The sequence below is a fragment of the Sapajus apella genome, unplaced genomic scaffold, assembly GCF_009761245.1.
Source record: "Sapajus apella isolate SASKATOON/1434 unplaced genomic scaffold, GSC_monkey_1.0 scaffold113, whole genome shotgun sequence".
Classification (NCBI taxonomy): Eukaryota; Metazoa; Chordata; class Mammalia; order Primates; family Cebidae; genus Sapajus; species Sapajus apella.
In genome coordinates this window covers 3421884-3445428 of record NW_022437053.1, presented here as the reverse complement: position 1 = coordinate 3445428, position 23545 = coordinate 3421884, and the positions used below count along the sequence as shown (strand labels likewise).

Here is a 23545-nt window from a genome sequence, read left to right as displayed (position 1 = left end):
CCCAGCTAATTTTTTGTATTTTTGGTAGAGACAGGGTTTCACCATGTTGACCAGGATGGTCTCGATCTCTTGACCTCGTGATCCACCCGCCTTGGCCTCCCAAAGTGCTGGGATTACAGGCTTGAGCCACCGCGCCCGGCCTTTAAGACTATTTTTATCCCTCCAAACGTCGCCATTCCCAACACCTCCCCGTGAGCTTTGCTTTCAGGTTATCTGTAAAGTTACGAGTTAGAAATAAGTTGAGGTACTTTGGTGTAAGTGCACATAATTATGCTCAGTGACTCAGTTATTCCTACGCGTTCTCGGCTGAGTCACAACGAGAGAGCTGTCAAAAGCGTCCACCGCTGTCCCGAAATGGTGGTTCCACAAGGGACTTCCTGTCACTGCAAGGCAGGTGACTGACAGCCCAGCCCCAGGCAAGGCCCAGGCAACAAGGGCTGCACCCGTGCCTGCCTTCTGTGTGTCTGGTGCATGGCATTTGCACCCCAGCAGGACTGTGGGGCACGTGAGGAGCGGGTTCACTCACGCTGCTGTGCGTTTGGCCAGGTGCCACTGGGATTGAAGACCGTCTGCAGGACGGAGTCCCTGAGACCGTGGCTAAACTGCGTCAGGCGGGCTTGCAGATTTGGGTTCTCACCGGTGACAAACAGGAAACAGCGGTCAACATCGCGTACGCCTGCAAACTACTGGACCACGATGAGGAGGTGCTCACCCTGAACGCCGAGTCCCAGGTAGGGGGTTTCCCATGACTCTGCTTCCTTCCCCTGGGGTGGCCCATGTCCATCGTGGCCCCCTCGGCAGAGACTCAGTGTTCCTGGCAGCTGCTGTGAGCAGGACCTCACCCTCTGCATTTGGGTTTAGGGTGTGCATGTTACTGCCTTAGAAGAGGTGAAGATTGCTGGAACTTCTCAGTACCAAAGCAGTGCACATCTGGGCTTTATTAACACAAAGTGCAACCTGCCTTCTCCTGACATGCTGCCCAAGTCATCAGAGAACCTTCTCATGAGGTCCCATGTGCTTACACGGTGGAGCCGGGGCAGCGGTCCATCTGGCACTGACCACCTCAGGACCACTGCAGGCACTGAGGACGCCTTCATCCAGTTGCCTTTGTCTGTTTAGATCCCCAAGTCTGTGGGGAGCAGCTCCTTCATCTACTGCCTCAGTCTAGGCTCTGCCCCTCGCACGAGTTCCCACTCAAAACTTCTTGCGCTGGCTTTCAGGCTTCTTGAACGGAGCGGGCACTGTGCTTGCCATGGCTGGTCTGCCCTCCAGTGTGGCCAAGGCCACCACAGCCGCTCGGGGGCTCACACTCAGACGCCCCCATCCCCTCTTAGGCCCACACCTGCACCATCCACTGTCAGGACCTTGGGACTTTGTCACTTGGAGTGTCCCTTTCTGAGATGGCCCTGGTGGAAAGCATGCCTGCTCCGTGGGCTGCTACAGCAGCGCCCACTCCTCTCCTGGCCTCTAGGGCCTCACTCCATCTGTTGGTGTAGGAAAGGCTGTCTGCTAAGCCCTGGTGCCCGCACTGCAAGGACACCACTGTGAGCCTCGCACCTTGGAGTCTGTGAACCAGGTCCCCACCGTTCCCTGCTCTCTCCCCAGCCCCGCTGGCCGGGCACCACTGTCTCTCACATCTGCGCAAGGTCATCCTGCTTCAGAGCCTGTGCCTTTACCAGGGCCTTTTTTTTTTTTAAGTGACCTCTTTCTCCAGGAAAGTTTGGGAATTTATGCTAAAGGTTGACCTGATGACCTGGTCATTCATTCTCTCTCTCTCTCCTCTCTCCATTTATTTATAATTCGCATATACTAAAATTGGCTTTTTTTTGGTTACACACTTAAATGAATTGTAGCACATGCGTAGATCTGTGTAACCACCACCCTATCCACGGTCCAGGAGAGTTCCATCACCCCCAAAACATCTGTCGTGCTACCCCTGTGCATTTGTGATTTCCCTCCTCTAACCTCTGGAAGCCACTGATCTGTTCTCCATAACATAGTTTTGTCTTTTCCAGACGCCAAGTAAACAGAATACTCCGGTGTGTGACTTTCAGAGCCTGGCTTCTTTTGCTCAGCACAACATCTTTGAGACTCACCTGGGCTGTTGCATGAATGAGTAGTATATTTCCCCTTAATATCCACTGGATGGATTAACATCAGATTTGGCATAGCCATTCAGTCAGTGGAGAACATTTTAGTTGTTTTGGTTTTTGACAATCGTAAACAGCACTTCTATCAGTGAGCGTGCACAGGTTTTTGTGTGAACATGTTTTCATTTCTTTCCATCCCTAGGAGTGAGATCCCTAGGTCAGATGGTGAGTGTGTCTAAGTTTCTGAGAAGCGGCCAGACACCAGCCTGCTTTTAAGAGCGGGGCTCTGTTTCGCTCAGCGTCTTCGTCAGCACTTCGTATTGTCATTGATTTTTTCTGCTAGCCCCTCTAATGGGTGTGTAGTGGTGTCTCGTTACGGTTTTAATTTGCGCTTCACTGAAGTCTAATGAAGTTGAACATCTTTTCCTATGCTTATTTTCCATTTATATGTCCTGTTGGATGAATTGTGTTTTCACATATTTTCCCATTTTCTAATTTAGTTGTTTTCCTAATGTTCAGTTTTAAGAATTCTTTACGTATTCTGTAAGTCAGTCCTTTGTCGGCTTATGTGACTTGCATATATTTCATCCCTATCTTTTTTATTTTTTAGTATTGTCTTTTGCAAAAGCTTTTCGTTTTGATAAATTTTTATTCTTTTTAAATTTAAATGTTTTTTATTATTTTACTTTTTCGGAGATGAGGTCTGACTCTGTTACCCAGGCTGGAGTGCAATGGTGCCGTCACGACTCACTATAGCCTCAGCCTCCCAGGTTCAGGGGATCCTCCTGCCTCAGAATCCCGAGTAGCTGGGACCACAGGCATGCACAAGCATACCTGGCTCATTTTTTATTTTTTAAAGAGATGGGGTATCCCCACGTTGCCCAGGCTGGTGTTGAAATCCTGCCTCAGCCTCTCAAAGTGCTGAGATTACAGGTGTGAGCCACGGTGTCTGGTCTGATTCATCATTTTTTTTAATTTTCTGGATCATGCATTTGGTGTCATGTCTACAATGTGCCTAATTATGAATGTTTTCTCCTGTGTTTTCTTCTAAAAGCATTATACATCAACACCTTATCTGTAGAGGCAGTCTGTTTTGGGTCATATTTCATGAAAAGTGAGAGGGGTAGATTAGACTTCACCTTTCCACATGTGGCTGCCTAAGTCCTCCAGTGACATTTGTTGAAAGCATCTTTTTTTGGTGAAAAGTGTCTTTGTCAAAAATCAATTAGTCGTATTTGTGTGGGTCTGTTTCTAGACTTTCTATTCTGTTCCATTGATTTGTCTACCCATTTACCAATACCATGCTGTTTTGACTCATTGTAGTACTTTGATTACTGTAGTTTTTTTAATGTTTTAAAAATTGGTAATGTTATTCCTCCAACATTATTCTGTTTCAAAATTGTTTTGGCTAGTCATCTTATTTGTTTGCCTTCATATATGAATTTTAAATTAATTTTTCTGTACAGAAATTCCTGCTGGAACTTTTATTTGAATTTTGTTAAACTTATAAATCAATTTGGGAAAAATAGATGTTTTTATTATGTTAAGCTTCCGTTCTGTAAACATGGTATATCTCTAAATTATCTAGGTCTTCTTTTATTTCTTTTATCAGTATTTTATAGTTTTCAGCATACACATCAGATTCATGTTTTGTTAGATACATCCCCAAGCACCAGTGCTTCTCAACTTACGGTGGGTTATGTCCTAACAAACCCATCGAAAAGTTGATAATTTGTAAGTTGAACCACTGTAAGTCAGGGACCATGTGTACAACATTTTTTGGAGGTTTTATAAATAGTATCTTTAAATTTTTATTTTCCACCATTTATAGCACAGTTGACCCTTGAACACGTAGGAGTTAGGCACACCACTCCCTCTGTGTAGTCAGAAATCCACATGTAACTTTCCATTCCCCAAAAACTTGACTACTCACAGCCTACTGTTAACCAGAAGCCTTACTGATAACATCGTCAATTACCACCTATTTTGTATATTGTATGTATTGTGTGCTGTATTCTTACAATAAAGTAAGCTAAAGGAAAAGTGTTACTAAGAAAATCTTAAGGAAGAGAAGATATATTTACTATTCATTAAGTGAAAGGAGATCTTCATACAGATCTTTATCACTGTCACCTTCATGTTGAATAGCCTGAGGAAGAGGAAGAGAAGAGATTGGTTTTGCTGTCTTAGGGGCAGCAGAGGTGGAAAAATAATCCACGTATAAGTGGATCTATATAAGTTAAGCCCATGTTGTTCAAGGGTCAGCTGTATATGGAAATATCCTTGACTGTGTGTGCTGTTTATATTCTTTGGTCCACTAAGCTTGCTTATTAGTTCTAGGAATTTATTTTTTATTTATTGGGATTTTTCCATGAGATAATTATATCATCTGCTAACAGAGAATTTTCTTTTTCCTTTCCAGTCTGTATGTTTTTTCTTTCTTTCTCTTGCCTTATTGCATAGGCTAGGACTTCAGTGGGAAATGGAATAGGAGTAGTGAAAGTGGACATGTTTGCCTTGTTTCATACGTAAGGGAGAAAACATCAGTCTGTTACCCTTAGCCATGTGTGCTGTAGATTATTTTTATTAGGTTAAGGAAGTTCTTTATCTAGGAGGTTTTATAATGAATGGCTGTTGAATTTTCTTAAATGTTTTTTCATGCCGTTTTCTCCTTTAGACTACTAATATGATAGATTACTTTGATTTTTCCAAATAATGGAGCAGCCTTGTATTCCTAGCATAAACCCCACTTGCTCATGGTACATTATTCTTTTTATATATTGCTGAATACCATTTGCTAATAATATTTTGTGGAGGATTTTGTCATTTATATATGTGAGTAATACTGGTCAGAAGCTTTGTTTCCTTTCAAAACAAAATATCAGGATAATGCTGGCCACATAAAATGAGTTAGTTAGGAAGTGTTCCATCCTCTTTTATTTTCTGGAAGATTCTTTGTGATTGTTTCCTTCAATATTTGATAGAATTGGGCAAGGAAACGCTCTGGGCCTGGAGATTTCTTTTTCAGAAAAATTTTAGCTATGAATTCAATGTTCCTTAATAGGTAAGTACTATTCAGGTTATTCTTTCACCACGGTTGAGTTTTTTCAGTAGTTTATGGTTTTTGAGAAATTAGTCTATTGTATCTAAGTCGTTGAATTTATGTGTGTACACTCATTCATAGTATTATCTTTTGATGTTCATGGAGTCTGTAGTAATATTATTTTTATTTAGGATCCTGGTAATTTGTGCCTTTTCTTTTGGTTATTTTGATAGTAGCTTATCATTTGTAGGGACCTTTTCCAAGAACAAAGTTTTGAATTCACTGATTTTTTTTCTTGGTTGTTTTTGTTTTCAATTTTATTGATATTTGTTATTTCTGTCTTTTTGCTTGTTTGGGTTTTACATTCCTCTTCTAGTTTCTCAAAATGGAATCTTAATGATTTGCAAACATTATTTTTTCTAATATAAGCAGAATGTTCTATAAATTTTTTATTAAGCACTGTTTATCTGTATTGCATAATTTTAAAGTATCATATTTTCATTTATATACAATTCAAGATAGTTTTCTTACTTGCCTCAAGACTTTGTTTGACTCATAGATTATTAAGAAGTGTTCATTTCATTTTCTAGTGTTCAGGGGTTTTTCTGTTGCCTCCCCGTTATTGATTTCTCATTTAGTTCCATTATAGTCAGATAACATGCTTTTTGTGATTTCAGCTCTTTTAAGTTTGTGATTGCTTGTTTGTTTTCTAATGACCCAGGGTATGGTCTGTCCTGGTGAATGTGTTCATGTGCACCTGAAAAGAAAGCACATTATGCTGTTGTTGGCTGAGGTCCACCAATGTTAATTACGTACAGTTGGTAAATTGCGTGGCTCAATTCTTGTATAGTAGGGGTCAGCAAACATCAGATGTTCCAGGTTCCTTGTGGCATGATTCCCCTTTCATCTGTAGAACTTCCTTTAGGAATTCCTGTAGAGCAGGTCTACTGGAAACAAATCCTGTTACTTTCCTTTATCAGAGAACGTTATTTCACCATCATTCCTGAAGGGTGTTTCCACAGGATATGGAAGATTGAAATGGCTATTCTTTCCACACTTGAAAAGTGTTGTTCTGCTTCCTTTGGAATCCTTGGTGTCTGATGAGAAATACACAGTCATCTGAATCCTTGTAAATGGATAACCAGTTAATTATTTTTATCTGGCTGCTTTTGGGATTGTTTTCCTTTTTGTTTTCAGCTGGTTGATGATACTGCGTTTGGGTACAGATTACTTTACATTTTTACAGTGGGCTTTGCTGAGCTTCTTGAACTTGTGAGGTTATGTCTTTCACCAAATTCTGGAAATGTTTAGCCATTATTTCTTCAAATGCTTTTTCTGCACTGCACGTTGTCCCTATCTTCTGGTCCACTGATGGCATGAATGTTATGTGGCTCTCGTGGGTTTTTTGAACCTTTCTCTCTGTTTTCTGTTATTCAGATTGGAGCATTTCTATCGATCTGTTTTTAAGCTCACTGGCTGTCTCCTGTGTCTTCTCTATTCTGCCACTGAGCCCATCCAGAGAAATTTTTAAAATAAGCTTTATATATAGAAGTGTTTTAGATTTAGAGGAAAACTGTGAGGACAGGAGAGACTTACTTCTCATATATGCCATCCGTAATTTATCCTGTTACTGATCTTACATTAGCATAGTGCATTTATTACATTAAGGAGCCAGTATTGATACATTATCACTTTCCAAAGTCCATACATTGCCTCAGCCTTTAGCTGGTGCCCATCCAGGACACCACATTACATTTAGTCATTATGCCTCTTTAGGCTCTTCTTGGCTGTGACAGTTCCTTAAAGGTCCTGTATTTTGAATCACTTTGACCATTTTGAAGAGTGCCAGCCAGGTATTTTGTACAATGCCCCTATGTCTGTATTGGGATTTGTCTGATGTTTTTCTTACTACTAAAATGGAGCTTGGGGTTTTAGGGAGGACAGCTACAGAGATCAAGTGCCATTTTCATGGTATAGTATCAAGGGTACATGCTGTTAACACCGTGTCACTGTTGAGGCTGACCTTGTGATTGTCAGGTTTATTCACTGCACCCTGCCTCGTTCCATGCTGACTTCTGAAGAAGCCACCATGCACAGCTCACCGTTAAGGAGCGTGGAGTTACAGTTTTCTCCTTGAGGGCAGAGTATCTACACCGATTATTTGGAATCCAGTGAGCTTTTTATTTTGGTTAATGTATTTTTGTCTAAGATTTCTATTTGTTCTCCGAAATAGCTTCTTCTTTTGGCCAAGACTTTCTGTCTCTCTGTTCATGTCCGGCATGTTCAGCCTTACTTCTGGAACATTTGGATAATGGCTGTTTTAGTCTTTGTCAGAAAACGTCAGTATCTGTGTCATCTCGATGCTGGCTTCTGTTGATTGTCTTTTTTCCAGAGTTAAGATTTTCCTGGTTCTTTGTATGCTGAGAAGTTTTGGATTATATCATGGGCATATGATGTGATGACACTGGTCATTTTTAATTTCTAAGGAAAATGTGGATTTTGTCAGCAGGTGATCAGCCCTGTGGGGTCTGGGCTGTACGCCCTGGACATTGGTTTCAAAGGCAGATATGTTTATAAGACCCTGTCTTGCATTTTTGTCCTCCAGAGATCAGCTTGAAACTTGGGTGGCAGTCTGTTGCAGAGTTCACCTCTCAAAGGCTTTGTTATGGGTGAGACCCAGAATTCATAAACGACCTCATGGGGTCAGTTAGTCCCATGGCTGTCACTCACTCTCCACGCTCCGCAGCTGGCCCTGTGCATCCTGTCTGCGTGCTGGCTGCGGTCAGTGGGAGCTGTGGCCACTCAGTCTCCGAGCTCCGCAGCTGGCCCTGTGCATCCTGCCCGCGTGCTGGCTATGGTCAGTGAGAGCTGCAGGATGCAGGGGTCTCCCCTGCTGTGGGAGTCTGGGGAGCTCACGGAGTTCCTGCGATGGCCTCCTGCATCCTCCTCAAGGCCTGCCCTAGTTACCGCCCTGTCCCTCCCCATGCCCAGAAGCAGCGCTGTCCCTCTCCCGCCTGTGTCCACACTTCTGCACATCCCGGTTGGTGATTTACTACAGTCATGAGTCTGTGTCCATCAGCTGTGTGTCGCCCTTACGGCAGTAACTGTGTCTTTTCAGTCTTCTTTTCTCCAGTCTGGCTTCATTTCTGAATACAAAAGATCCTCAGTAAGCGTGTGTTGAACGCACCTGGATGTCCGTGGTGTGTGGCAGGGCTGGTCACGGACCCAGCAAACTCACCGTCTGGGAGGCTCGGGAGCTGCTCGAGCTCCGGAGTGTTTGTCCCTGGAGACTGTGGTCCTCCTGTGCCTCCAGCTCCTGTCCCTGGTCCCTAGCGTGGCTTCCCCAACAGGCTTTCGTCTTCTTTCCGGAATTCAGATCAAGTTTTGCCTATGAAAAGCCTCGGTCATTGTGCCTTTTTTTCTTTTCCTGGTGGAATTGAAGAACTTAGGGAGAACACTAACAATTACATTTCTTCAGGGACTAATCGTAACAAAGCCTTTCACACAGCTTTGTGCCCTGCAGTTGGTCCCTGGTGGGTTAGGTAAGGTCCTCCAAGATCTACCAGGAAGTACCTGGAGGGCCTTCATCTAACTACCCAGCATGTTCGCGATGACACAGTCCGGCCTCCCAATGTGAAGGTTGTTCATTCCAACCTCTGCACTGTGTCAGGGGCGGTCAAGATCCGTTCCATCTCTTCTGTGGGGAAAGCCACCCTCTCCGGCTGAACTTCACGGTTTCCGGAGGGTGGCCTCTGGGCAGGGGGTTCTGCAGCCTGGAGCCCAGGAAGGATGTCAGCTCCGAAGGTCTGAGCCAGGGCGGGGTGTTTGCGGCATGACTCTGAGGGAGCTGTGCTGGCCTCTCGTGTCCTTTTCAGGAGGCGTGTGCAGCTCTGCTAGACCAGTGCCTACACTACGTGCAGTCCAGAGGCCCCCACAGAACCCCTGAGAAGACTGACAGCAAAGTGAGCGTGGGGTTCTCCCCTCTCTGCCCACCCTCTACGTCCACTGCCTCTGGCCCCAGCCCCAGCCTCGTGATCGACGGGAGAAGCCTGGCCTATGCCCTTGAGAAACACCTGGAGGACAAATTCCTCTTCCTTGCCAAGCAGTGCCGCTCTGTCCTCTGCTGCAGATCAACGCCGCTGCAGAAGAGCATGGTGGTGAAGCTGGTGCGGAGCAAGCTCAACGCCATGACCCTGGCCATAGGCGAGTATCCCAGCTGGCCGGACGGCCTCCTCCAGCTGGACCCACGCTTCCCCTTCCCTTCCTTGCACGCTGCACCACGAGACTGGCAGGCACTCCCTCACCTTCCTTTCCATTTGTAAAATCACACCCAGTGTGACAGAGCAGGCAACATGTTCCAAAGGGAAAGCTTACGTCGGAAAGCCACGAAATAGCGGCAGCGTCACAGGTTCATGCGGCCAGCTCAGTAACCCAGTGCTGCTTTGCAAAACAGAGCTTGCCCTTTCTTGGGAGACAGGACGCTGGAGACCTGTCCCGTTCTGTCCCGGCCACAGCAGAGGGCAGTGCACACTCAGCCTCAGCCCAGGCTAACTTAGAAGGCCCTTTGCAGCTGCTTCTGGTCACCGTGAGCCTCTGGGGTGTCCACAGCTTGGTCACGCCCCAAGGCCCCACAGGCTTGGTGACCAGAATTCCCACTGCCTCTTTTCAGCTCTGCTGACGGTTCTGGGACAGGCTTCTGAGTAAGTCAGCCCATCCTCAGCTGCACGTTGCTGCTCAGTTTTACGCCGGTTATTTCAGGACTGTGTCTCTCGTGCCAGTTTATCCTGGCAGACACTGTTGGCCTGGGGAGGCCTCTCTGCTCCTCTCCAGGGATGGGATGCTGGCCAGGACATCCCCTCCACCCGCTTCTGGCACAGGCAGTCTCTAGTACAGGTTCAGGGGCTCAGCAGCACCACCTCCTGGTGAGGGCCTGGAAGGACGCGGTGGCGTGATCCCCACATGCCAACAGTTGGGTCTCCCCGTAAATATGGTCTACGCCTCGGTGAGAATTGGCTCAGAAATCAACTGCCCTCACCAGTCAGCCAGCCAGCGTTGGTAGTGTTTTCTGCAAAAGGTCTGTGACAGCCACTGCCTGTCGAGCTGGGGATCATCGCCTGTTGGCAGTGGGTACCTCACCTGGCCAGGGGAGACCGCCGTTCAGCCTGGGTTGTGGTGGGAGTGAGGAGGGCGAGCGCTGGCCTGAACTTGGCCGTCACGGGGACCCTGCGCTACACACCCTGAGGCCAGCAACCGCTAAGGAGAGCGGGCACCGGGCACACGCTCAGGAGGCCCGGGGGAAGTCCTAGGGCCATCTTTGCCTTCGTGCGCCTGGAGGAGCTGGAAAGGGTCTGCAGGCTGACCTGCACCACCCCGGCCCCAGCCGCCACCTCTGAGCGTCAGTGCCCTCCTTGGGAGCACGAGGATAACGTCAGCCCTGAAAGGCCACAGGGAGACGTGAATGATGTTTGCCTGGCCTGGCCTGTGCCCGGCTCAGACGCTTAGCCACTGGTGTCTGGTATTCCTTTAAGAAATGGAAGGAAAGCCTTGGCTGATTAAAAAGAAAGGGAAAAACAACATGGACCCTCAAAAGAACAAGGGAAGTAACGGCCCCTAAGAACACTAGCACACAGCTGGGCATGTGGCTCACACAGGCAATCTCAGTCGTTTGGGAGGCCAAGGCAGGAGGATCTCTTGAGCCAAGGAGTTTGAGACCAGCCTGAGCAACACAGTGAGACCCCCATCTCTATAAAAAATGTTTTAAAAATTAGCTGGGTTTGGTGGCACACACCTGCAGTCCCAGCTACTTGAGAGGCTGAGGTGGGAGGCTCACCTGAGCCCAGGAGGTCAAGGCTATAGTGAACTGTGACCACACCTACATCCCAGCCCAAGCAACAGAGCGAGTGATGCTGTCTGAAGAAGAAAAAAAAAAAAAAAAACAGCTGGGGCAACATGGTGGGTGAAGCCCAATCTCTACTAAAAACACAAAACCTGGCTGGGTATGTTGGCATGCACCTGTCATCACAGCTTCTCAGGAGGCTGACGTGGGAGGGTCACTTGAGCCCAGGAGGTTGAGGCTGCAGTGAACCCTGATCACGCCACTGCACTTTCCCACCTAGTAGCCTGGGTGACAGAGTGAGACCCTTCTCAAAAGAAAGAAACAATGCGTTAAAGCATCCATGTGACCTATCCTGGTCCCCAGTGGTCTGTAATAGAGAGAGCATTGTTGCACGCCATATTTCACTTTAAGTGGGACATTCTGGGGAAAGCTGTATGGGTTTGTATTGCTTCAGAGAATTCCAATTTGGTAGATATTGACTGATCACTTACATTGGTCTCAACGTTACAAAGAACGGGAAACTCACAGGGAAGAGACATCCTGTAGTCACTCTAACTCTGTGTATCTGCACCTTTTCTCATTGGTTCAACTTGGGACGTACACCCTGGGCTCTTCTGCCGCCCACTTCCGAGAATGGTTAACTGTCAGGGAGTGACAATGACTTTGTCTCTGCTGGCCTTTCCCCAAAGGTGTCCAGAGCTCTGACTTTTGCCCTGGGTTCCCAAACATTTTCTAACAACAAGTTGACAGAATGAAGAGAAGTTCTCCTTTATTGCACCCCTAGAGGGCCCCAAAGTGAGCACAATGGCTAATACTGTGGCAGTCCGAATGCAGAAAGGAGCTCTGCAATGTGCTGGGCTGAAGGTAGCCGCTTCCTTTAATTTAGAAACTTCCCCGGGGAGGTGTGGCTGGGAGAAGCCTTGGCTGCTTGTCCGGAGTGGTTCAGTAACTAATGATGATGAAGATGGTGAGAGCATCTTTCCTTGTGCCAGACGGCAGGATGTGGGCTTCACTGGTGTAAGAGTGACACTCAGCGCGGGTACCACGTACCCAGTGGCTCAGCCGCAGCCTGCTTTCTGAAACGTCTCCGGGTGTGGCCGGCTTTTCCTGAGTGCTTAACTCTGTGCAGCGTGGATGCTCTACCCCTTTTTCCCCCAGCTTCCCCAGGACTGTTCACAGGACCCAGTTTGATGGGGACCCCCAGGAAAATCTAGGGCATTGACTTGATTCTGTGTTTAATTCTTCTGCCTGTGCTGTTTCTAGGAGACGGAGCCAATGATGTCAGCATGATCCAGGTGGCAGATGTGGGCGTGGGAATCTCCGGCCAGGAGGGTATGCAGGTAAAGCCCAACCAGGCTGTTCTGTGAAACCAGGTAGCCCTACTGGTCTCTTGTCCTGTCACCCTATAGGCTGTCCCCACCTTCCCCTGGGCTCTATTGAACGAGGCTAAAGGGTTTGCCCTCAGTACAGCTGATGCTCAGTACAGCTGCTAAGCCCATAGTGGAAGGTAAGGGGAATGTCACTCTTCCTGTTCATGAAGCAGTGTGCAATAAGCATGTCTTCCCATGTCACGAGTCTATTTTTGTGAAGTAAGTGGCTCGGAGAGAGGCAAGGTGAGTCATCGCCTTCTGTCTGGCTTGCGGTGGCTCAGTCCCAGCAGGCACGTTTTACTGTCCCTAAACACTGAGCAACACCATTTGGAAAAACGGCTTTGATGTAGGTGGCACCCGTGTCGCCGTGCGGGTGTGGCACCCGTGTCGCCGTGCGGGTGGAACGTAAGCACCCCGACTCACGTGGAAGTCAGCTCTGCGTCTTCCCGCGGCCGCTGTGTTCGCTCTCGGCCTGGGAGTCAGACATTGAACAAATGACTTCGTTAAAAATGTGCTGCTTTTGGACTTACATTACCGCAGTTTCCAACTTTTGATTGACTTTGAATCGCAACATTTTTGGATGTGGTGAAAATTTTAGGGAATGATTTATCAGATGGGCTAAAAACCAGTATGTTGACACCCCTTATTCATTTGCTGATTCATTTGATGATTCATTTGTTCAATCAGTAATTATCTATTGGGCGCTTGCTACGTGCCACGCCTGTGCAGAGCTCATTAATAGTTTCAGCTGATGTTCCACCCTCAGATGGAAGGTCCCAAGCTAAATGCACAGGAGTTCTGTCATGCCTGGTCTTTGACACTTCCCTTACCACGCCCACCGGCCCTGCTGTCATCTGACCAAAATCTCCGTGTTATGTTATTCACACATTTTTTTCTTCCTCCACGAAATTGAAAGTGGAGTTCACATTTGACTCACCTTTGTGTCTTCACAGTGCCCACGTGGCACCTGGCACAGGGGGAAGCTCAAGAAACAACTGCTAAATAAATGAACAAAATACACTGCACCCTTTAACAACATGGGTCAGTACTTTGTGAGTCCACTTATATGTGGACATTTTTCAATAAGTATTTGGAAAATGTTTTGGAGACTTGTGACGATTTGAAAAAACTTGCAGATGAACTACAGAGCCTAGAAATATCGAAAAAAATTAAAGAGGGCCAGGTATGCTAGGTCATGCCTATAATTTCAGCACTTTTGGAGGTTAAGGCGGGAGGATCAGTTGAGGCCAGGAGTTCCAGACCAGCCGGGGCAACATGAAGAAACCACGTCTCTACTAAAAATTCAAAAATTAGCCCAGCGTGGTGGCCCATGCCTGTAATCCCAGCTACATAGGGGGCTAAGGCAGGAGGATCGCTTGAGCCTGGGAGGTTGAGCCTGAAGTGAGCTATGATTGCACCGCTGCGCTCCAGCTTGGGCAACACAATGAGACCCGGTCTCTCTCTCTCTCTCTCTCTAAAACACAAAGGAAAAAATTAAGGAAAACGGAGATATGTCATGAATGCGTGAAATACATGTTTATCAATTGTTTACGTGATCCGTAAGGCTTCCTGTCAACCCTAGGCTATGAGTAATTAAGTTTTGAGGGAGTCAGAAGTTATATGTGGATTTTGACTGTTTGTGGGCACCCCTAACTCCCGTGTTGTTCAAGGGTCAACTTCAGTTCATTCATTCTGACTTTTTTGGCACTGCGTCTGTTTTCACTGTTTCTTCTTCTGAAAATCTGATGGGGGCAGCACCTACTGACCTCACGTGCTGGAAACTTGACGAGCAAAAATCTTTTGGATCAGAGACTTGAACGTTGAGTGTGTGGCTAGGGAGGAGTCTGAGCTGCCACCCCTGCTCCCCGCCTCGAGGTGGGAGCCCCAGCCCCAAGTTCTGGGGCTCTACATGAGAGGTGACAGGAACAGCTGAGCCGTAGGGCAGGTGCCTGGAGCCACAGCTTTGAACAGGCGTAGCTGCTGGGGAGGAGGTTGCTGGCGCTTCTGCACCTGTGTAAAGCTGCGCATCCTCCCGTGGATGTGTTTGAGGACGAGGCTTGATACCTTTCCTTACCATCCTATGCACGTGGGTTTTCTAGCACTGCGACCCCTTTGCTTCATGTTAGTCAAAGGGCTGCTGAGCCCTTTGAGAGATGAGCTGTGGCATGCAGAGGTAGAGAGATGCCAGGGGTTGAGTCAGAGCTGAGCCGTGGAGGACCAGGCAGGAGGGGTAGGCACTCCCTAGCTCAGCCAAGGTGGGGAGGCCTCGCCAGGCAGGAGGCGGGAAGGGCAGAGGAGATCCCGCAGCTCCCGGGAGGCTCTGTCTTCGTTAGCTCGGCTCATCTGCTTCACCCAATTGGTCCTGCACCCTCTAGAGCCAAGACTGGCTGGGAGCCACGGGTACAAGGTGACCCCAACATTTCTGATTCTGCTCTCCTGAACTTCCCAGAGAAGCTGGGAGGCTTTGGAAAGGCCACTCTGACAGGACAAGCAATGACTTGGGGCCTGGACTGGGGAAAGAAGGAGCTGCAGAAGGCTGGCGAGCCAGGCATCCTCAGAGGGGTTTCTTCTTCAAAAACAGTCTAGACTTGGCCCCTATAGGCCATCAGCCTCTTTTTCACACTTGTGCCTTTTGACTGAGTGTTTCAGACTGACTCTGGGGAGGACGGGGACTGTGTCTAATGCTGTTTCTCTAGGTTTGTGCCTGACAGTAGTGGGGCCTTATCAATGATTTTTGAGAGGATGAATCATGGGGCCAATGAGCATAGAATTACAGAACACGAAAAGCGTTTTTTTTTTGACAGAGACAGGAGAGACAGGGGAGGCAGATTTTTTTTTGAGACCGAGTCTTGCTCTGTCGCCAGGCTCTGGAGTGCAGTGGCGTGATCTCAGCTCACTGCAACCTCCACCTCCAGGGTTCAACCCATTCTCCTGCCTCAGCTACCCAAATAGCTGGGATTGCAGGGGCACACAACCACACCCAGCTAATTTGTGAATTTTTAGCAGAGATGGGTTTTCACATGTTGGCCAGGATGGCCTTGATCTCTTAACCTTATGATCCTCCCACATCGGCTTCCCAAAGCGCTCAGAATACAGGCATGAGCCACCACACCCAGCCCGAAAAGCCTTTTAAGCCCCTGTGTGGTGAGAAGAGGTAGAGAGACATTTGCTTTGAAATCCTTAACTTTGGGTTCAGAACATTGATGTTCTAAGGTTTTGTGTATCGTGACTCTATCCCATTTCAAGCATACCACGTGAGGCATCCTTTACTGTTTGCTACATGTGATTTGAGTATAGGGAAATCAGATGATAAAGGCAGGTTTGCATTTTGTGTGGAATAACCTTCTAATGATAAGCAGAAATCTAGCTTTTCCTGCCGGTTTGTTTGATCTTTTTTTCCAAACAATTATTATTGTACAGCAGGTTTCAAGTTATTCTGGGGACAAAAAGTATCATGTAGATGGCATTTTCCAGCCTAGTTGGCTTCATTGTGTAAGCACCAGGCTCGAGGACCTGCAGGGGAAGCTTCCACAGCAGGGTCCTGCCTGTCCATGGAGGAAGCTTGTCCTCTGCACTCCCGCCTGCCCCGGCATCCTGGGATGGGAGCGTGTGGGAGGCCATTGGAGCCCCGAGCCTGGCCTTGCCCATCACCAAGGCTGCTGGGGAGAACAGCCCAAAATGCACCTCTCAGGACAGGGGAACATCTATACAGATGGAAGGAGCAGCTTTGGGTCATCCTTGGGTTGCCATCGTGGACTGATTTAGAGGAAGGTGACATCCAGAGGCAGAGAAAGTCAGATAAACTCCACACAGCTCTGTGCTTTTTGACTTGCTGAGAAAACAGCAGGAAAAGGGAAATTCTTTTAAACCCCACTAATGACACATACTTGAAAGCTTAAATGAATCCTAAAAAGTGACATCCCTGAACTAGCTTGTGGGGTCAGATTGCCTCTCTCGGAATGGAAGGCGATGCTGAGGTAGATGACAGCCGTGCAGACCCTGGCCGGCCACACTCCCACTGTGTTCAGAACAGAAATGCTCCTTCTCTGTCGTTACCGCGCATTTTAGGAAAAGAAGACAAACCTCACACTGGGCGTGCATCGCCAGTAACAGGAATCCCTCTTCCTTTGAAGGCAGTGATGGCCAGCGACTTTGCGGTGCCAAGATTCCGATACCTGGAGAGGCTGTTGATCGTTCACGGGCATTGGTGCTACTCCCGGCTTGCCAACATGGTGCTGTACTTCTTCTACAAAAACACAGTAGGTATTGGATGCCTGTCTAGAGTTCTGGGATTGGAAGGTCCAGTTCTTAGGGCCATCGCCTGAATGAGGCCAGCAGGCTGTCCACAGCCTCCTGTCCACTCCATCCTCCTTGGCCTGTGTGAGTGTCCCCTGTCCTGGGCCGGCTCTTCACCCTGTAGGCGCCGAGTCTAATTCAGGGCATGAGGAGAGGTGGTGGAAACAGGCAGCTAACAGTAGCGAGCCTACTGCTGGCTGCAGAGTGAGAAGGGGTGTACCCATGAGGCTGGCACTTTGCACAGGGTCACATAGCCGGTAAACCTTCAAGGCTGCGTTCACCCCAGGCTCCCCAGCTCCTGCTCCCAGACTCCTGACCACTCTATCCACAGATTTCTTGGGAGCATGCTGCTGAGATGTCCCCACACCGGAGTCCTCTAATCAGCATTTTCTCTGGAGGAGACAGGGAAAATCCAAGGATAAGTACAAGTGTGCTTCGTGGTCTGGGATCAGAATAAGGGAATTTAGCCATACTCTGATTCCCACACTGAATGGCCTCTGTTGGGACACACGACACCAGGACAGCAGGACAGGCAGTGAGCCCCCAGTTCAGGGAGGCTGGGACCCAGCAGGAAGGGACTGCCGTCTAGCCTCCCCACCCTCTCCCACCCCTCAGGGTGGCAGGACAGACGCACCCCTCTCGGTGAGCTCGGTCTGTAGCTGAACTGCGGTGCGGTGAAGCCAGGGCCAGGGCAGACTGGCCGCGGACGTTCTGTCTCTGCCGGGGCTCTGAATACAGCCTGGGCATTTCACGTGCATCTTCACGCTGAACTTTCATTCCTTCATCTGCTGCTCTGGCGGATGGGCTCCTCCATGGCCCTGCAGGGTGGACCACGCGGCCGCCTCAGAGTTCTGCCCATTTACACGGGATTTCTAGACTTTGACTGAGGAGTTACTAGGCTGCTGCTGGTTTTGGTTGAATGTACAAACAAGGAAACAAAACAAACTCTTGGGGTTTAAGTGATCTTCCAGGGTGGCCCATAAATCTACCTGGCTAAACATCAGAACCCCCACATCAAGGTTATTTTCTGAAAAAGAATAAAAGGTGTATTCTTTTTCCAGCTCCCTATAAAAAGTCTCCACGTTAGCTAGCTCTAAATTGTCATCAGTTGTTCATGTTCTTTTTCTTTTTATTTTTTGAGACAGGGTCTCATGCTTGTCTCCCAGGCTGGAACGCAGTGGGTCCATCAGAGCTCACTGCAGCCTCAACCTCCTGGGCTCAGGTGATCTTCCAGCCTCAGCCTCTCAAGCAGCTGGAGCTACAGGTGTGCGCCACCACGCCCATCTGATTTTTTTGATTTTGTAGACACGTGGCCTCACTATGTTGCCCAGGCTGGTTCCCCATGTGCTTAACTGTTTTTCTAGCAGCTACAATGGCCTTTCTTTCCCAGCCTCTCCTTGCCCCTAACACCTGCCCCCCCCCCATCTTTCAGAGCATCTTCTAGCAAATGCATACAGATGCTCAGAGCCCGTCAGGGCATGTTTAACTTGATAGGTTTGGTCCTGCACATTAATTCACATTAGATTGTGCGTGGGACTCTATCCGAGCAGGGCCGCGTCACACACTCCCAGGACTGCTGGCCCATACCTCCCTCCTCCCAGCCCTGGCCTTGAACCCCCAGCACTTTGACGCCTCTCGTGCACAGTTGCAAGCCTAGAGGTTCTCAGCCCCTGAAGGTGTGGAGGGGTGAGTGGGGGTGGGTGGGACAGAATCCAAGCCCCATTTCCATCACTTGTTAGCCGTGAGATCTTGAGCAAGTTAATTCCTGCCTTTAGGACAAGGTCTGATTCTGTGGCCGAGGTTGGAATGCAGCGGCGCCACGATTGCCTGCCGTGTCCTCAAACTCCTAGGCTCAGGCAACCCCCTGCCTCAGCCTCCTGAGCAGCTGGGACTACAGGCCACCGTGCCAGCTCATTTTTTCTGTTTGTAGAGACAGCGTGTCACTATGTTGTCCAGGCCAGTGTCAAACTCCCGGCCTCAGGCTGTCCTCCTGTCTCTGCCTCCTTAGTGAGGGATTACAGGCCTGAACCACCATGCCCAATCTTCTTTTAAATCTTAAAAACAAAAACAAAGCGTGTGAGTTGAGCCAGCTGAGCTCTAATTCCAAGTTAAAATGTCTCCGATTGAAGGAAGGGCAAGAATGACGCAGGCCAAGTCATGAAACATTTCAGATGCAAACAAAGGCGCTGGTGGCTGCCGGGGATGCCACAGCCTCCTGCCTGCTGTGATGAGGCCCTCCTCATTGAAGGGTATGGAAAGGAGAAGAGGGGACCTGTCTTTATCCCATAAAAACGCAAGACCTTTGTTAACAAGCATTCATCTACGCAAGGAGTTCAAGGATGCTCGCTCTGCCTCCTGAAATGAGAAATTCATTAGTTTTAGGAATAAGTTGGCCTTTCTTTTCAATAAAAAGCAGAGAAGAAAAGTTTCCATAGTAACAGCGGTTTGGGAAGAAAGCTTTTTGGTACTACAGGAAAAAAATCTCAATTATCTAAGCACTTGTCTTCCTCTTTTTCTTGACTGCATTTGCTCACCGATGACTCACCGGGCCAAGCCTGCGGGGGCGAGTGAGCGACAGCCAGCCGTGGGAGTGCGGAAGGGAAGAAAGTCAGTGAATAAAAAGCAAACGTTAGCTTCCAGTGTGTAGGGGAAGGCTGCGTATTCAGACATTTAAATCCTAGTCTGACACAGGACCTGGAGGCTATGCGCATGGTGGGTTATTTCAACATAAACTCCCTTTCTTGTGATCTTCACAAGTCACTTTCAGGTCAAGAAAGCAAAGCTCAGGGAGGTGGTGACTGAGTCAGGGTCAGGAGGGTAAAGAGTCGCAGCTCCAGAACCACACTGAGGCTTGGCGGCGTCCAGCAGGAGGTCAGTCCCGCGTCAGAGTTCCCTGCTGGGACTGTGCCTGCCCTCCAGGCCAAGACCCATCACGGTTGAACGAGTTCGGTTCCTTTCTCACACCATGACCTCAGCCAAGTCATGTGACGTCTTGGAACCTCAGGTTCCCTCTCTGTACGTGGGGTAAGAGCAGTCACCCTGCCTGAGCCCCAAACAAGAGAACGAACGATGCCACTCCCCACTACACACCGTCGGCAAGCACGGTAGCTCGCCAGGGACTCCGGTGAGAACTCAAAGTGCATTGGGTCCCTTAACGCTCACAGCAGCTGCACTGGCTGGCTGTCACTGGTATGCCCATGTCACGAACAAGGAGAGCGAGGCTGAGGGGTTCATGCTCTGTGCTCAGCTGCATAGCTCATGAGTGTTAGAACACTTCGCAGTCACTAAACTGCCATGCCCATCCTATAAAGCACAGGCCACGGATATTCGGGGATCTAGCAATAGTGAGAAGAGATCCGACCCTGCCCCTGCCCCACTGAGCAGGTGCCGGAGGCGGCTGTTCCACCTCCCTGAATCTCACTTTCCGATTCTGCTGAGCTGGGTAGCTGCAGCTGTGAGGATCAGAGATGATGCCTCTCCTGCTGTCCCCAGAGGAGGTCCCCGGGGACAGTCAGGGCAGGGCAGCAATGTCGATGAGGTCGTTGACGTTGCTATTGTGCGTCTGTGTGTCCTCCCCTCAGGGAGCCAGTCATTGTCCACTGCGCCTCCTCAGAGAGTATGCCAGGTCACTAAAGAGTAGACAGGAGCAGATATGGCCACAGGTGGGCTTTGTCTGGGGTCACAGAGGAGGGCTGCTAGAGACGAAGCCACAGCCCATACCCAACTGGCCTTGAAGTGTGAGCAGCCCTAGACCCCTGTGAAACCCTGATTGTGTTTTATGCTGGTGATCCAGAGCTTGCCGAGCAAAACCTCATCCCTGCAAGGGCTGCTCCTGGGAATCCCCAATTCCCACTGCCAGTTCTTCTTGCTTAAGGGAATGAGGAGGAAGGAGAGACAGAGGCCAACAGCAGGGCTCAAGGTGAGGGCTGGCGCTGGAACAGCAGGGCTCAAGGTCAGGGCTGGCGCTGGAAGAACTCGCTGCCCATACAGTTTGTCTTGGCAGTGAAACTCTGTGGGCCTGTCGGCGCCCTCGGATGAGCACCCTCAGCAGTGGCTGAGGACCCGCCTGTTCTTGTTCTTTCTTTCGTGATTGCAGATGTTTGTGGGCCTCCTGTTTTGGTTCCAGTTTTTCTGCGGCTTCTCTGCATCAGCCATGATTGACCAGTGGTATCTCATCTTCTTTAATCTGCTCTTCTCGTCGCTGCCCCAGCTCGTGACTGGGGTGCTGGACAGGGACGTGCCGGCCGACGCACTGCTGACCAGGCCGCAGCTCTACAGGAGCGGCCAGAACATGGAGGTAAAGCTCCCCTGAGCCTCCGCCTCCCACCTCCCGAGCTCTGCCCTCCACGTTCAGCCTCCCTTTAGACGGACAGCCTGGACCAACCAAAATTCTAGAATTCAGCATTCTGAGGAAGGAGGAAAGGGCTGCTCTCTGCTTGGCCGTGGCAAAACTGTCCCCTCCACGAGTTCCCAGGAGCCAAAGGAAAGCCCAGAGTCCAAGTCAGTCTCAGGGCATCACTGAGGCTAGAGGGGGTTTTCTAAAGCCAGCAAGCACATGTGATTTATTCTGAATGGGAATTAACAGGAAAACCAACCAATTAACAAGAAGCCACTGAGCCATTGAAAGAGCAGATAGATTTAAACACCCAATATTGACACACTGACGGCCAGCTGTTTCTAGCCAGCCATGAAAGTAAACAGTAAGTGCTTTTCTTTGCTTTGAGTTAGTCCATGTTGGCAAAAAGAACATGGAGTCTCATTTCTACTGCAGTAATCCCTAATTCCAGACTCATTCACTGATGGCGATCGTCCCCTGGCCACCTCTGTGAATGCTCAGTGCCCACGGAAGCAGGCCACACGCACGGGGTGCCAGGAGGTGGAGGGCCAGGCAGAGGAGCGGGGCCTCTGCTGGCTACCTGTGGCTTTGGGGTAATTCCCATCCTGGGCCAGGTCTCAGCCTCCTCGGCCACTGTGGGACAGAGATGCTGGGAGTGTGTCCTGTCCTGTGGAATTAGGTGTCCCACGGGAAGAGCCTGGCCGCACTTTCCCTAAGTCTAGTCAGAGCTTCTTCCCCATGTGCACTGCCTGCAGGTCCCGTGCCAGCTGCTCTGGGACTTGGCAGGGTCAAAGACACATTTGGTCACCCGGGTAACAGAGACTCTATTCATCTCTATCAAGGTTATTTTCATTTCTGCCCATGGGGAGATGGCTTTTTGCTTTTAACATTGGGGCATATCCATCGTGTGACTTTGAAAGTGAAGACCCACTCTTAAGAAACATTCTAAGGGACCCATCACCAAGGGAGGCGGAACCTGGTGAACGTGGAGGAACAGAAGGGCTCACACTGGGGGAGAAGGCCTGGAATTTCAGGTGCTGTTTCTACTTGAGAGATGTGTTCCCTGGGGAGATGCAGAAAGCGGTTCCGTCGTTTGACTGTGGACCTGGAGCTCCGGAAGCTCGCCTTGTTGGTGCGGGTGTGCCCGTGAGGTTCAGCTGCAGAAAGCTTCCCGGGTGTTAGGCAGGGCTTTGCGTCTCCAGAAGTCCTGGGAGGGTGAGTTTTCCTCGAGGGCTTGAGTTGTGCGTTAACTTCTGTGTAGCATCCTAGGAAATGTCATTTGAACTGTCAACATGAAGAGCAAACAGAGAGGCTCTCTAAAAGAGAACGGTGTCTATCCGGAAGTGGGGCCCTGCAGTAGGAATGTGTGTGCCGTAGTCAACTGTGCGGGCACTTAGGGAGGTAAAGGAAGACAAACGTATTTAAAGGGCAAAAAACCGTGATTGTTCTGACATGCTATTTCCCTGGCTACACGGATAAATGGCCGAGATGGTGCCTGTTGAGTTTGGATGGACGATTGCCGGGCACACGTCCGTGGAGATGTATATTTTGTGGCTGTTAGGCATTTGTGCACGAGGACCCTCCCCCGTGGCCTTTCCCAGCGCTCTTCCTCAGGGTGGGTTTTTGTCGCTGTTGTTTTTAACACAAGTGACTCCATTGTTCTTCCAACTGCTTTCCTGGAGGATGCCAGCACTTCTCCGGAATGTCACCAGGTGTTTTTGTGTCCCAGGAATACCGGCCGCGAACGTTCTGGTTTAACATGGCCGACGCCGCCTTCCAGAGCCTGGTTTGCTTTTTCATCCCTTACCTGGTAAGTTGGCCCCGGGCGCAGCTCTTCTTGCCAGCTGCCTCCGGGGACCTCCAGACCCAGGACCCCGCTGTCTTTCAGGCCTACTACGACTCGGACGTGGACCTGTTTACCTGGGGGACCCCCATCACGACCATCGCGCTGCTCACCTTCCTGCTCCACCTGGGCATTGAAACCAGAACCTGGGTAAGAGCCGCCTGCGTGGCCCTTCTGCCACGTGGCCCCGATGCCGCCGACCCCACACTTCCCTGCAGCGTCCTGAGGTCCGGGAGGTCGTCTGGAGGAGACGGGAGACTGCAAAGCTGAGCTCAGTGTGATCAGAAGGAAAATGACACATTCCTGAGCCTTGTGGCGTGGGGAGACCCGTGGCGAGGGGAGCCGCTGCAGCCTGATGCCCGCACGTCCCCAGCCGCGCTCATCTCAGTCCCGCCTGCTTTCCACCTCTGCCACCGAGTCCTCTCCTGTCTCCCTTGTCTCTCCTGTCTCTGTCTCCCCTGCCTCCCCTGTCTCTCCCGTCTCCCTTGTCTTTCCTGCCTCCCCCGTCTCTGTCTCCCCTGCCTCCCCTGTCTCCCCTGTCTCTCCGGTCTACCCTGCCTCCCCTGTCTCTCCTGTCTCTGTCTCTCCTGTCTCTCCTGTCTCTGTCTCCCCTGCCTCCCCTGTCTCTCCTGTCTCCCCTGTCTCTCCTGCCTCCCCTGTCTCTCCTGTCTCTGTCTCTCCTGTCTCTCCTTTCTGTCTCTCCTGCCTCCCCTGTCTCCCCTGTCTCCCCT

General features: G+C 49.6%; 1 protein-coding gene across 3 annotated transcripts in view; it reads left to right on the top strand.

The window, feature by feature from the left end:
• Positions 1–23545, top strand: part of ATP10A (ATPase phospholipid transporting 10A (putative)) — a 157097-nt gene that overhangs the window by 130714 nt on the left and 2838 nt on the right. For 2 of the 3 annotated variants that reach the window (XM_032259964.1, XM_032259962.1), the window contains exons 13-19: positions 547–731; positions 9009–9336; positions 12233–12309; positions 16473–16598; positions 20732–20932; positions 22701–22781; positions 22860–22964. In XM_032259964.1, coding sequence (XP_032115855.1) covers positions 547–731; positions 9009–9336; positions 12233–12309; positions 16473–16598; positions 20732–20932; positions 22701–22781; positions 22860–22964 — 1103 coding nt within the window. Of the gene's footprint in view, positions 1–546; positions 732–9008; positions 9337–12232; positions 12310–16472; positions 16599–20731; positions 20933–22653; positions 22782–22859; positions 22965–23545 lie in introns of all 3 variants that reach the window. The other variant, XR_004263261.1, reaches the window with a different exon arrangement.